Raw genomic sequence first — 14,580 nt, 5'->3', positions numbered from 1 at the left:
CCAAACAAATGCTGCGACTCCTGAACTGGACTCCGCGGACGTAGCAAACTGTGCTTTTGAGCAGGACTTGACCCTGTCTGAAGAGACAGATGTACAGCGTGCCCTCAGCAATGTGAGCTTCGCAGACTTCGTGGACGTGGACAACAAGGACTGGTTGTCCAACAAGGTCTGAACAACAAACAAGGTCTGAAGTCTGTGGTTCACACACAGACAACGATATTCTGAGGGAAGTGTCATGCAGCATGGAGGATAGCCAGTGAAAGCGACAGTGACATTCGCAGCGAAGAAGGTGCCCAGTGTGCACAACCCAGCGTTGTGGAACTTTATCTATCGTTCAAAGACAACGCGGAAAAGGAGTTTGAAAACATCAATGCTCTGCGCGGAATGTTTTCCGCTGTGCGCTTCAAGCGCGGGCGACAACAGGCGATCACTCATTATTTTCAATATTAAAAGTTACATTTACTGTGCTCATATTCCTGCTTTTTCTTTAATTCGAACGTCGGATAATTCGATCAAATTACTCGTTCCCTTCAAGATCGAATTAATGGAAGTTCACTGTATTGGCAACACCAACTAGAGAGAGAAAGCCTGCTTACCCGTCGACATGACGTAGCTACTAAAAGTCTATCAATCAGGGTCGTGCCTTCAATAGCAGTTGCCAATCATGAACATGCTTTCAGCGGTCGTAGCCATAGAGACGAACCACCATAGTCTGTGAGTGATGATTGAATGTCTTCGCGTACTAAATCAGAAACTTCAAAATAAAGCGCCAGATAGCCCCATATCTTTCTTAAGACTGATTTTCTGGAAAGCGTGTCGCACTTTCTGCCTACAGATTCTGGTCTACAGGCTCTAAGTTAACTGCAATCATTTCCGAGTTCTTGAATTCCAGAACGGCGAATCGCAGTAGCAGACGAATTCAGACTTTATATGTTCACGCAAAGGAAGGAAAGGAGGCAATAAGCAGGCCTTTTGTATCTATCTAGGTGGCGTTGCTATTGGGTGGTTAACGTGGCATGGCAGTCGGCTGTCGAGGGAAGGAGCTTTTTCTGCATCCATGGGAATACAGTGCGAAAAACATGGAAGAGAGATAGGCACAGGACAAGGCGCTGGCTAGCATCGTAACAGATTTAATCCGCAAGCTTGTCGAGCTTTTCTGACCAGTCAGATTGAGAGCTCTCTTGCGCACCAGGGCCCCCTTGCACAAAACTGTTTGAGGATACACTCGAGTTTTTCATATAAGCATTTATACACAATGCATTGAGTGCAAAACTCGTTGAGTATTTCCTTCAAACTGTTTCGTGTAAGCAGGCCCTGAGCAGTGCATAAAATGGGAGTCCGCCTATACCTGAAGCTCCTCTTACTTTTTGAGCTCTCCTGCAAATCACGAGCCCAAATGCAGTTCGTTATTAATCCCAGGCTATCCCAGTGTTGTGCATTAAAGGAGTACAGAGGGCCATCCAAAAAAATTTCAGATTAAGACATCTGATGAAAGTCTGTGTGTCATTATACTGAATAGCGCGAAAGGTTTTGATGTGTGCAATTTGTTTCCCAGAAAAAAAACACTTACATAAACATAGCTCCGCGCTTTCACCCTTAACTCGCCACTCCAGCTATAACAAGGATGAGGAGGTATGATGGCACGTCACCGATGACGGCATAAGGAGACTCATTCTGCTTTGCCGGTCAGTGGGGGTCAGCACATTGTCCCTTTGCCGCCGTAAACCAGTTTTGCCCGTTCTCCCGGAGAATTGGGGATAGAAGGAGCGGCCGAATCCTTACCGAGCCAGGAGAAAGGCTTTTTCAGAACCCCGAACAGCCGAGTAGCAGACGACAGCGGAGTAGCAGACAACATTTCTCTAGGCCAATCAGCGAGCGTTCTTCAGCACGGGCCTCCAGGCAGATCACAGGCTGGTACTGCTCTTCACCACCGTTGCACACAGTCGCTTTTTGCGGCGTATTTTAAATTCAATTTTTGTGATAATTATGACTCTGTGGTGTGAATTACTTTTCGTGGTGCATCTTATTGGCCTACTTAACAGCTTTAAAAGAAGAAAACAGGGTTATAAAAATGACTTCTATGCGACTTTAAAGGGAGTCCTGCCATTAGGAGGAGCCTAAAGAGGAGGGATATATTCATTAGAACAAAGAAGGAAAAAAAGGAGCAAACGTCGGCCAAGAAGATATACTCTACAATACTATACAAGCTACATTTAATTGGATTCCACCACTTTAACTGGATGGATAGGATTGCAATGGATAAAAGCACTACAGCCCTCAAACGTGAAATCGAAGATCTTCTTAGGTTATGTGGGCAACTGTTCTTGCAACTTGAAGTTGACTGTGAATTGACAATTTAAAGTTGACTAAGTTGACGTCCTCTTGACATACATAAACAGCCAAGAACCATCAACGCACTTCACAGTGGATTGAAAGACTAACAACAGCCTGCCATTTCTCGATGAAAAGGCATGAAAAGGCATAGAGCAGCGCTGGCTCTCAGCGTATAGAAAGACCAATGAACACCAGCCGATACCTTGCGTTCGCCTCCAACCTGTCACAAGGCCTCAGCCGTTTCGTCCCTCCTGACAAGAGTCACTAACACTTGCTCATCCATGACAGATCGATAGAAGAAATAACGGTAACGACAGACCTACAGAGAAACAGCTATAAAAAACATTCTTGAAAATATCTCCTGCCTCCAAAACCTCTACCACTCTGTACTTCCACACTCAAGCAACGAACCCTGACCCCAAGCTAAGACCCCTGACCCCATGAAAAACACGAGATCCTGCATAAAACTTTCCGACCATTATGAACTACTTGGCTTAGATGAGATTGTCAAACGTTGCTTCCCATCATTTGTCTACAGGTTGTATGAAAATGAGCAATAAAAGACCACAAGATCGTCATAAGACCCAACAGCACTATGAAAGTAGTGCAAGTAAAAGAAAGAAAATAAGTGAAGTGTAGGAGAGAGACGCCGAGCTCATGAGCAAGACAAGACGCATAACCAAGTTCAGTACTGCCGCCGCAACTGTCACTACTCAGGTGGCAACACCAGAAACAAGGTCACTGAGCTGACTGCAGTTGGCGCTATCACTTTGTCATCTCAACTGGGACAGACTCACATGCAGACGACGTATTGCAATCTACTTGTTGTCTACATCCAAACACCAGACACACAAGGCAGTGGTCCCACCAGCAGGGGGTCATTTCTTCCCCCCTCACCGTTACTGCGCGGGGTGTTTATGGGCCACGTCTCCGTTTGCACGCATCTGTGACTTGAAGAAAGAAAGGTCCGGATTGGGTTTCTTTTGGGGAATTTGGTGTTCTGGGTGTGACTGGCGACGAACGAACAGAGACGATTCTATCTCGCTGCCAAGCAGACGCTCGATTTATAGTTCTTTCGTATTTTTCCCCCGTGCATTTATGTATCTGAGTCTTTATGGGAGTTATTAAACGGTGAGTGTTAGACAGAGTACTGTTTTATGATGCAGCTAGAACAGCTTTCAGCATTCCTTAACATTCCTCTACAAACTATTGATGCCGAAACCCGGGATTTACGCGACTCAGCGGACTCTGAACTCAGTGGACTGAGTAACTGTGCTGTGTGAAGGTGACTGCCTGTCAATATGAGCTCATCGTCAGAAGGCATGGAAGACATCGAAAGGGGGGGGGGGGGAGAGATTATGTGTTTAATGGCACAAAGGCAAAAGAACGCCAAAACTATGGTGAGTGTGTGGGAGATGATGATGGGAGAGATGATGTGGGAGATACGTCGGACGATAACAACAACAAGTGAAAATAACAAGTGAGTGTGGTAGTTAAGAGCTATCTACAGGTATGAGCGATGAGATGGTCCAGGATGAGAGAGAGAGGAGGATGACAATAACAACTGTGTGCGGTAGTTAAAAGCTATCTACAAGTATGAGCGATGAGAGGTTTACATGATGATCGAGTTGGGTGACAAAGGCTAAAAGCGGAGCAATGCTAAACATCTACATCCGACTAAGTAGCCCACACATGGTCAAAAATTGGATCACATTATCAAACGGCACAAGAGGAGTGTGTAATGAATTAGTATTTGGTTTGGGCTGGTTAGTAAGGTGTCAGCAACTTCGTCTTCCCGGTTGTGGTTGAGACGAAAAAGAGGGCGATGAAAAAAGGAAAAAGGGTGTGCCCTGATACGTGGATGAGCGTGTCGCACTGTCACTGGTCGATTCAGTTGTTCCAACATTGAAGACGATAAAGTTGTTTTGGTTCACGGTCACGGCCGTCTTGGATGTCCTTTTTGTAGAGATCGAACGAATACTTTTTCAGAGTGTCACCCAGTACAAAGGCTGAAGCCGAAGCGAACTGCACAGCGAGTGCGGAACACTAAGATAATCAATGAGGTGAGTTCCGCTCTTCAGAAAACTGACGTAACTGTAGAAGAGCTGACCGTTCTGATGGAACGATTAACGGCCAGCAACAAAAGGTTAGAGAAGATAACGAGGAGATAGATCCACAAACACCGAGCGCTGAGATAGAGGAAGAATATTCCGTGATCGCTGAGTATGAAGATCAAGCTCTCAGCTCACTTGCTCGACTGAAGTGTGCGATCAACAAGCTAAATGCCGGACCTATAGCTACTGCTGTGCGAAATGTAACTGAAGCAGGTGAAGAATTTGCTACAACTCCTATGGTGACCAGCAATATGCGTGCCACGCTTTCCACAGGCACAGGGGGTATGAAGCTCCAGAAACTGAAATTATACAAGATCGATGGGGACCTGCTTTCCTGGCAACCGTTCTGGGAGCAGTACTGCAGCGTTGTTCAACGTCATGAACATCACCGACAGAGTCATGTTTCCAAGCATTCATCGAGAGACAGGAATATCGGTGTTCATCGACTCAGACCAGCTTTGGAAGATCGTAAAAGGGAACGTGCAGCACGAGCAAAACAACAGTGTGATGGCTGCCATCGACAACTCATTGGGCTGGACTTTTCAGGAGCCCACCAAAACCAGGACCTGGGTATCTGAGCAGAGCAACACCCTAATTTGCGATCTACGCACTGCAGTCGACATCGAGGATGACACATCATTGGCACTGCGACATTTCTGGGACCTGGAGCATCTTGAAATTACTGATAACCCGACACCAGACCGAGATGAGCAAACACTTATGGAGTGTTTTGAAAGCTCGACTGAGTTCCAGGACGGTCACTATCAGGTGGATCTACCCTTTAAACAACAGTCCAGGGTAGACCTACCGAACAACAGAGGGGAAGCGCTCGAACGCCTGAGCACGAGAATGGCGCGAGACCCAGAGATGCTCGCCAGGTACGATGAAGCCATCCGGATGTACCTAGAGGAGGGACACGCTGAGAAGGCTAAACCGGCGTCTGATGAGGCGGACACAGGACAGGCGTACTACATGCCCCACCGACCCGTGATTCGGGAATCTTCAGCCACCACTACGTTGCGCGTCGTTTTCGATGCATCGTCGCATGCTAGCGGTGCACCTTCTCTGAACGACTGCCTCGAGAAGGGAGCAAAAATGGTGCCTGACCTTGTTTGGCTGCTCTTGAGGTTCTGACTGCACAGAATTGTCATAACAGCGGACGTGCGGAAGGCATTCCTGCAGATTGGCATAAAGGAAGAGGACAGACGTCCTTCGGTTCCTATGGTTTTCTACACCTCCAACCCCTGGTCATGAGATGCCTCCGGTGGAAGAATGGAGTATGGCTGCTGTACCTTTCGGGACAGCAGCGAGTCCGTTTCTGCTAGCGACAACCCTCTCCCATCATCTCAGACTTATGAAGGAGAAATTCCCTGAAACTGCGACAGTGCTAGAGAGCTCCATGTATGTTGATGACACGATTACCGGAGATGCAACATTGGATGAAGAGCTGTGCATCTGCTCTGAATCAACTGACATTTTCAAAAGGGCAGGGATGGAGCTCGACAAATGGGCGTCTAGCTCTAAGGCACTAAACGATGTGTTTGAGGAACATACCGCCAAAAACATGACCCGCACACTGGGAACAACTGCTGAAACAAAGGTGCTTGGAGTCGTATGGAACAGAGAAGACGACGTGTTCAAGTTTGACACTTCTGCCGTCGTTGAGTTCCTCACAAGTCGAAAGAACACGAAGCGATTTTTGCTCCAAGCAACGGCTAGAATATTTTACCCTTTGGGATTTCTTTCTCCATTCATGATCCGCGTGAAGACATTGTTTCAAAAGATCTGGGAACTCGGAATCGATTGGGACTCTGAACTACCAGATGATTTCAGCTCAGAGTGGGACACGTGCTGCCAAGATAATCCTAAGCTGAGCCTGCTACATACGCTGCGGTGTCTCATTCCTATCAGTGAGCAGACTCGGTACACTATCCAGCTTCACGTGTTCACCGATGCCAGTCCGCACACGTACGGGACTGCTGTGTACCTGCGAGTGCGGGATGAGACTGGACAAGTGCACGTGAACCACATGCTTGCGAAGGCACAAGTATGACCCATCAAACGTCTCGCATTGCCTCGACTTGAACTACTTCTAATGGGCTTCTAGTTGACTTCTAGTCAACTACAACTACTTGACTAATGGGCGCCCTGATTGGAGCTAGGCTACTCAGCTAAGCTGCAGGTATTCTCCACGCGCCTGCAGCTGAATACCACATGTGGACAGATTCCACACTAGCGCTAAGCAGATGGAAGCCCTTTGTGAGCAACAGGGTTACTGAAATCCAAAGCGTCACCGATCCAGCAAGGTGGAGACATTGTCCCGGCCACTGCAATCCGGCCGACTCGAGCATCGTCACAATCGCCTCATCTTATATTGCGTGTGGCGACTATTGAGGGTCCGCTACTGCAACTTGAGCACTTCAGCAGGCTACGAAGGGTATTGAGAGTGACCGCATGGGTCATGAGGTTTGTGGCGTAATGCCGCCGAGCTGAGGATGCACCCGTCGGGCCACTCACCACCGAGGAAATAAGAGCAGCAGAGACGTACTGGATACGCGGCACACAACACGAACAATATCATCCTGAAATTCACGCGCTCTGTAAGCAGCGCTCAGTTAGCCCTGGATCAGAGCTGTTCCAGCTCAACCCCTTCCACGACGACCGGGAAATGTTGCGAGTGACGGGACGACTCCAACAAGGACATCTGTAACCAGCAGTTCAGCACCCCATCATTCTACCTCCACGACATGGCTTCCCGGAGGTCGTGATTCAGAGCACAAACTGTCGCATTTTGCACAGAGGAGTGTTGGAGACTACGACAGAGCTAAGAGAAGTGTATTGGATACAGAGGTGCCGACAAGTTGTGAAACAAATAGTAATGAGATGTACAGTCTGCTGCAGATACAAACTGAAGCCAACGACGGCCTCCCACGGCCCTTTTACCAGGTGAGGGAATCACGCGCACACATCCCTTTGCCGTCGTGGGTATTGAATTTGAGGGACCTTTGTATATGAAGACCGCCGTCAGAGGCGCCAAGAGCTACATTGTTTTCTTTACATGAGCGGTAACTCTGGCTGTGCATCTTGAAATCGTGTCCAGCATATCGACGACAAACTTTTTATTGGCGTTCCAGCGTTTTGCATCCCGAAGGGGCCTGCCAGAACTGATATACTCCGACAGTGCTTAGACTTTTCGACGAGCGGCTAGAGAGCATTTAAACAATGCCGCAGTCCGAGACTTCTGCTCCACCACAACATCAGGTGGAGGTTCATCGTTGAACGCGCTGCCTGGTGGGGCAGATTTTGGGAAAGGATGGTACGGACGGTAAAGGCACTAGGAAAGGCACTAGGAAAGGCCCGGCTTGGATACAAAGAAATACAAACTGTTCTCCAGGAAGTGGAAGCCGCTGTTAACTCGCGACCACTGACGACCCTAACGTCTGACGTCGACGAGATGGAGCGGCTCACACCGGCTCATTTCCTTATCGGAAGGAGGATGACGGCGCTGCCACCCTTGACATACCACACATTACCAGCCGCGAACACAAAAGATTTGACCCGCCGACTAGCACACTGACAGCAAAATGTAAGTCACTATTGGAAAAGGTGGCGCCGTGAATACTTGCTACAGCTGAGGTCCGCACACTACGGCAGACAGAAACTACCTACCTACTGGAACGTAGGAGATGTTGTAATCATTCATGAAGATAGGACTCCCAAACTGGAAGATAGGGAGAATTTGTGAACTTTACCGTGGAAGTAACAACAAAATAAGATCCTGCAAGCTAGAACTGCCGAAAGGCCAACACCTGAAGAGGGCAGTGCAACACATTTATCCTCTCGAAATGAGCTAAGCTCATCCGGGGGGAGGATGTTGAAGATCCGAACCGAGAGAGACAGACACCAGACACACAAGACAGTGGTCCCGCCAGCAGGGGGTTACTTCTTCCCCCCTCATCGTTACTGCACGAGGTGTTTATGGGCCACGTCTCCATTTGCGCGCATCTGTGACTTGAAGAAAGGTCCGGATTGGGTTTCTTTTGGGGAATTTGGTATTCTGAGTGTGACCGGCGACGAACGGACAGAGACGATTCTACCTCGCTGCCGAGCAGACGCTCGACTTATAGTTCTTTCGGATTTTCCCCCAATGCATTTGAGTCTTCATGGTAGTTATTAAATGTTGAGCGTAAGACAGAGTACAGTTTTTTGTTAAGCAGCATTCAGAATTCCTTCACATTCCTCTACGCTACTCATGAAGGTGTGCCAGAGCAGCTTCTGTAGCATGGTTCTGACCGGGAAGAACTTGTTGCAAGCCTTGTTGATATCATTCAAAGTGTTTGTCTCTGCAAAGCGTGAAGAATTCGAGCACCATGTGGTCGGGGAAGCTCTGACAGGAAAAAGAAAATTTACTGCAGTGAGAACGCGGCGACCCAGTGTGCAGCGGACTCCGCTGGGCTACGGGACGACCTCAGAAGCATGGTTTAGTAGCCCTTCGGAGGAGTTTCGTGTAAATAACTTTCTCCCAGCAGCTGACCAGTTTATGGCTTCTCTTAATCAGCGGTTGGGCGCGCACGAAGAACTGTCGTCCAGGCTTGGTGTATTTGGTGAAGTACACCATTGGTGAAAGACATTAGAGAAAAGACGTGTTGCCTGGCAGAAGTCTACAAGGAAGATTTGGATGATCGTTTCCCTGACAAACTGGTACACTTCAGTCACTTTGCCAAGGCATTTTTGAAAGACGAGCTCGTTCTCGGAGCTGAGAACAGTTTGTCTACATGCTCCTCATAGAAAATGGTGTCAAGGAAACTTCACCAATGTAAAGATTGCCCTTCGCATCTATCCCTGCATGATGGTCAGCAACAGTTCCTGTGAGCGCTCATTCTCCAAGCTGAAGTTCATGAAGAACACTCACAGGGCAGTCATGAAGCACGCCAGACATGAACATCTTATCGCTTGAGAGAACTGATGTTCTGAGGCTGGAACAACATAGAAGGGACAAATACATACAAGGCCTCAATTTGCCTAAGAAATTAACGATGAAAGACCGATGCCGCCTGCGTCGATCCCGTCGTATGAATGTGTGTATGAGTGAGCAAAAATGTAAGAGTGAAAGGAGGATGAGTGAGAGAGAGTGGCTGGTTTGTCCCTTCAGATGACGCACCCTGGAAGTCGCTGAGAAGGCGTGTTAGCTTAGCTCAATTGGTAGAGCCCTGGACCGGCAATCCAGAAGATGTGGGTTTGACTCCTACAGCTGGCTAACCTTTTCAGTGACTTTCATCTTATCGCTGTTATGCATAGAAAGGGACATTTTGAAACAGCTTAACTTTACAGAGCTCATTCGTGATTTTTCAGTCAAACAATCCAGAAGAGTTCCAATCTACGCTAGCAGCGTATCGTAGTGTTCAGTAGCTTGTGATATAGCTAAATGCAAGTGTACCCTAGAATGTGCAAGCTAATCTGAACTATCTCAACGAAAGTGTAATAAACACACTACTGCCGAGCTTTGTATGCTTTTACGTACTACAGGTAATAAGTGAAGTCTCATGGGCAGTAATCATTCAAGTAAGAAAATTGTGTCCTAGGACAATCAGCTTAAACCTAGTCAGGTGCCGGTTCAAAACAGTCTGCGTACACAGAATAATTAATGGTCAAACCAAAAAAAAAAAGAAGGATATGACAAATGACATGTGCTCACATGAACAAAAATTATAAACAAAAGGGCACTTATATTATTATTGCCCTAAGTCTTCAACTGTGACCACAAGCACTTCTGTAGGCATTCTCACGTTTACTTATAAAGCCTACAAATCGTTTCTAGAAGGCGGAGGGGCCCCCACCACTCTAAATCTGGCACTGAGATACACACAGCACTACTGCGTTGTGTGTTGTTATTTTTGTTTCCTCGCTCTGGGGCCATTTCCATTTTTTCAATTATGTTTTTTCCAGGCACAGTGCCTACCACAGCATCCTTATGAGCGAAGATGCTTGGCATCCAATCCGTGTGGTCAGGGGTGTCTACGGGCGCTCCAAGAATAACAACAATATCGGATGTTCTTTGTGCTCTCCACATGTGCAATTGTACCAGAAGCTGTCCGTGTGAGGGTGGAACGGCGCCTACAGGATGGGAAGCGACATGGAGCTCGCGTCACGTCTGACGCTTTTCTTCAGTTGAAGATGCTGGGGCAGTGCGAACTCACGTATCAAGGGTGGCACGCCAGTCTCTTGTATATAGTGTGTTCCTACTGAAGAGTTGAATCAAACATGATGTCAGAAGAGTGTGGATACGGTTTCACGCCATCAGCCGATCGACTCGTCGCTAGATACAGGTGCAAGCTTTTAGAATCGCCTGTCGACAAGTACATCCACAACGTTCTCAAACCATGAACGGGACTTGGCAACACCCACCTCCGACCTACCAGCTCGCTGCACCGGAACCATTTACGTTTGTACCAGAGCAATGGACAACGTGGAAAAGACGATGGGAACGGTTCCGCATCGCCTCAGGCCTCCATGCCAAGAAAGAAGCTGAGCACATCAACTCCTTCGTGTACCTCATGGGTCCCAAAGCTGAGGAGATTTTTGCCACTCTCCCTATTCCTGTATGAAAGAAGGAATCGTACGCCGAAGTCGTCGCAGCCTTTTTCATCGTAGAGAAGAATGTGGTGTATGAACGGGCTGTACTCAAGAGCCGCTCCCAACGCGAGAGAGAGCCAGCAGATGATTTCATCACAGCGCTATATGCATTAGTCGAGACATGTGATTACAACAACCTCAACGACGAGCTTCTCAGGGACCACATCGTGATCGGAGTAAGAGTCAACAAAACTGTCCACAAAGCTGCAAATGGAGAGCTATCTGACCTTGGAACGAGCCGTACTGCTCGCCAAGCAAACTGGAACCGTCGGTCGGCAGCAAGAGAATCTCAAGCACTCCATCAATGTGGCATCAGCTCAGACCGTACGTGTTGACAGGCTACAAGTGAAGTCACAACAGATAAAGAAGATCCAAGCCAAGGTCATGTCAAGTTCAACGAAGGAACATTCTAAAGCGACACAATCCCGCTACTGGTGTGGGAACATCGGAAGACGTTGGGTGTTCCCCGTGGTCTCCGTACGTGCATTTGTATCAGAAGCTCTCCACATGAGGGTACAATGCAGCAACGAAGCAAAAGGGAGCTCGCATTACGTCTGATGCTTTTCCTCAGTCGAAGCTGTTGGGGCAGAGTGAGCTCATGTATCACGGGCGACTCGCCCATCTCTTGTATATTGTGCGTTCCCATTAAAGAGTTGAGTCAAACAAACAGTTCACCAGTAATAGACGAGCTCGGAAAATCCCAGAGTGCTTAGTGCCGCTTTGAACTGTGGGAGATTACTAATATGAAAGAAACGACTGGCCTCCAAAATGTTCCGATTTCTCCCCTACCGGTCCATTGTCCACAACATGTCAAGGTCAGCGAAACCGAAATGTGAAGGGTTATTCTTCGTTCCCCCACTCAGCAAGCGCCCAGGATGCAATGCGTGCGCAAACAGCACTGGGATTTTCTGGAGTCTTCTATTGTCCTCAAGAAACCAATACCGGCTTACAAAGCAGGGATCAGTGCCGCAATGCAGCAACACATGCTGGGCGGCACAACATAGCCATAGAAGACTGCATCTGAATTCAGGGTGTAGATCCGTAACACCCAACTAAGATACAGCTATTGGAAATAAAATGTAATCTCTCACTCACCACTCAGAAAGTGCTTGCTACATATTCTCCATGCATCCACCTAAGTGAACCGTTCTCGTGCCCATGCATTGTGGCATTTTTAGGAATGGAAATCTGTCAAACTTCACTACCAACAATCTGTCTACCCCTCCAGTCACTGTGTAACCAAACACGCAACAGTGTGGCATCTCAAGAAAATTTATGGAACGTCACAGCAGGCGGAACGTGGAGACACTTTTGGCTATCAGCCACGCCAAAACATCGTGTGGATAACAATTTCAAACCAGACGTCATTTTGGAACCACGAAAGCAGGGAATCCAAAGAAGCGAGAATATAATGTATTTCAAAGTTATTGATGGCTGACGTGTGCTCCAGATCGCAAAGTGGACACAAGGGACCGCATGACTTGAAAGTGCAATATCCATGTGCAGGCGTCGCCACCCTTAACCGTAGCGCGTGGCCTGCTTGCATGCCAGCGCTACCTTGTGTCGATGATGGGGTATGCTGAGGTGGAGACTCTGGGGCCCTGGTGCACAAGCACCCCTTCTCGACGGGGGCACGGCAAGCACGCACGGATCACCTACTCAGTTAGCTATCTGTAGATACTTCAGCGATAAGAAAATCAGTATACGAGCAAAAATATCAGTGTTTCCTTGGCGTATTTGCATCCACACAAACACGTTACCAAATCTTTCCTCAGCACCATGAAACAAACAACAAAATAAATCTGTGATAGTACATATCATAGTGAACAAACGCTCAGAGCAAACATGGGTAAGGCTACAGTGTTTGCATATGCCTCAAACTTATATCGGAATATTGTGCCCCTCAAGCCCGCCCTTCCGCACCGGCATTTAGATAAATCGTGCCAGATAACGCACATGCGCGGTTATTGTGCCTGTTTTGCGAGGGCGTAAGGTGATACTATACAGCAGGTGATCCATTCGTACCATGCCGATTACCCTGAGCTCAACCTATCGAGAGGAGGCGCTCGTGTACCATTGTCTTAGAGCCTCCACCCCAGCATCAGCGCTGGCATGCAAGCAGGCCACGCGCTCCCGCGCTACAGCTAAGGGTGGCGACGCCTGTATATCAAGAAGCCCTATGGACCAATCTATTGAATGTGATGCGTGTCTCCAGTGGTTTGATGTTTTTTGGCACAATAACATCAGAAGTCATAGTGCGCCAGTACAATGATAAAATCTCTGGTCTGTCTCCACTGGTATGACACCACTTTTGCATGTCCGACTAAATCAAGCCTTGCAAAACAGCACCATGGTTGTGAAAACACACTATTCTGCTCTGTGCTGACTAATGATAATCAATCTGCTCTCCAAGGTCCTGTTTCATCCAGCCTCAAGTTTCTGCTTCAGCTTTCCTTACGGCAGAGCACCTTTCTAAGTTGCATCTGGAATACAAGGAAGGACATGTGTACAGCTGATAAGTGACGTCAGCAGAGGCAGAATGTACCGAAGTGAGTAACACTTTTCGCTTGCGGTTCAATAGTATGCAAACGGTCCCCTTCGTGCTGTCGTAACGCTATCCACGACACTTTTAAACCAGGCACACGCAAACCAGCGCGCGCGACACATGCTTTAACAGCAACACGGACACACGACCTTATACATGTAACACTGAACAGTCAAACGTAATTAATTAACAGTATTTCAGTAAATACGATCTTTTCTCTGCGTTTCACTGTGTCAACAAAGAACGCGCTCCCGAAGACGCATCGTTAGTCTTACGAGAATCACCGTCTTTCATCGATTGAAACGTTCTTACACAATTGCAAGTCTAATTCATCGCGTGCATACCGTGGCAAGTGAATCATCTATACTTGTAGGCTCCGTGGTAAAGTATACCTACATAACCTAACACGAGGAAGGTTCTTTGATAGATACTCATCCTGACATTTGACGAGAAAATCACACAACACACATTAAACACAGCATTACACGATAGGCTCCTGAAGCTCGTGCGCAATGGTTGAAAGATGACACCATGACGCTCTAAATATCAAGAGTGCCGTACGTTTGCGAATTGTGAGCGTGCGACCTCTTCCACCAATACCGCCATCACAACTGTTGGATTGCATTGGATTGGACCTTGGATTGGATTTCGTTGTGAATCGCGCAAAAGGCAACGGTGGCGGTGACTGGTAGGACTCACTTGCAACAAAAAGAAAAAAAAAGAAAACAGTCGGTGGGGTTGGCTATGGCTAACATGTAGGAAGGAAACACAGGAGCGCCCGTTTCGAACCATGGAGGAAGCAAACACAAAGAGCGGGCCTTCCGACCTTCCGACAGTTTTCTATCGGGGCGAGCGCAGCCTGGGAGATCGTTTCCGGGTTTCCTGCACCGATTCTAGGTACAGACCACAGACAGGGTAAGTAGGCGAGGGGCAGTAGAGAGGACAGAGAGCGTG

General features: G+C 47.8%; 1 protein-coding gene across 1 annotated transcript; it reads left to right on the top strand.

The window, feature by feature from the left end:
* The first annotated feature begins 5,703 nt into the window (after positions 1-5,703).
* On the top strand, positions 5,704-6,501 carry LOC135380866 (uncharacterized). Its single transcript, XM_064612521.1, has one exon. It carries the CDS (start codon positions 5,704-5,706, stop codon positions 6,499-6,501), a length of 798 nt encoding a protein of 265 aa, XP_064468591.1.
* The last annotated feature ends 8,079 nt before the right edge of the window (positions 6,502-14,580 follow it).

Source organism: Ornithodoros turicata, chromosome 1 (genome assembly GCF_037126465.1).
Source record: "Ornithodoros turicata isolate Travis chromosome 1, ASM3712646v1, whole genome shotgun sequence".
Classification (NCBI taxonomy): Eukaryota; Metazoa; Arthropoda; class Arachnida; order Ixodida; family Argasidae; genus Ornithodoros; species Ornithodoros turicata.
The sequence above is the reverse complement of the archived record's forward strand: the minus strand, read 5'-3'. Positions and strand labels throughout refer to the sequence as shown.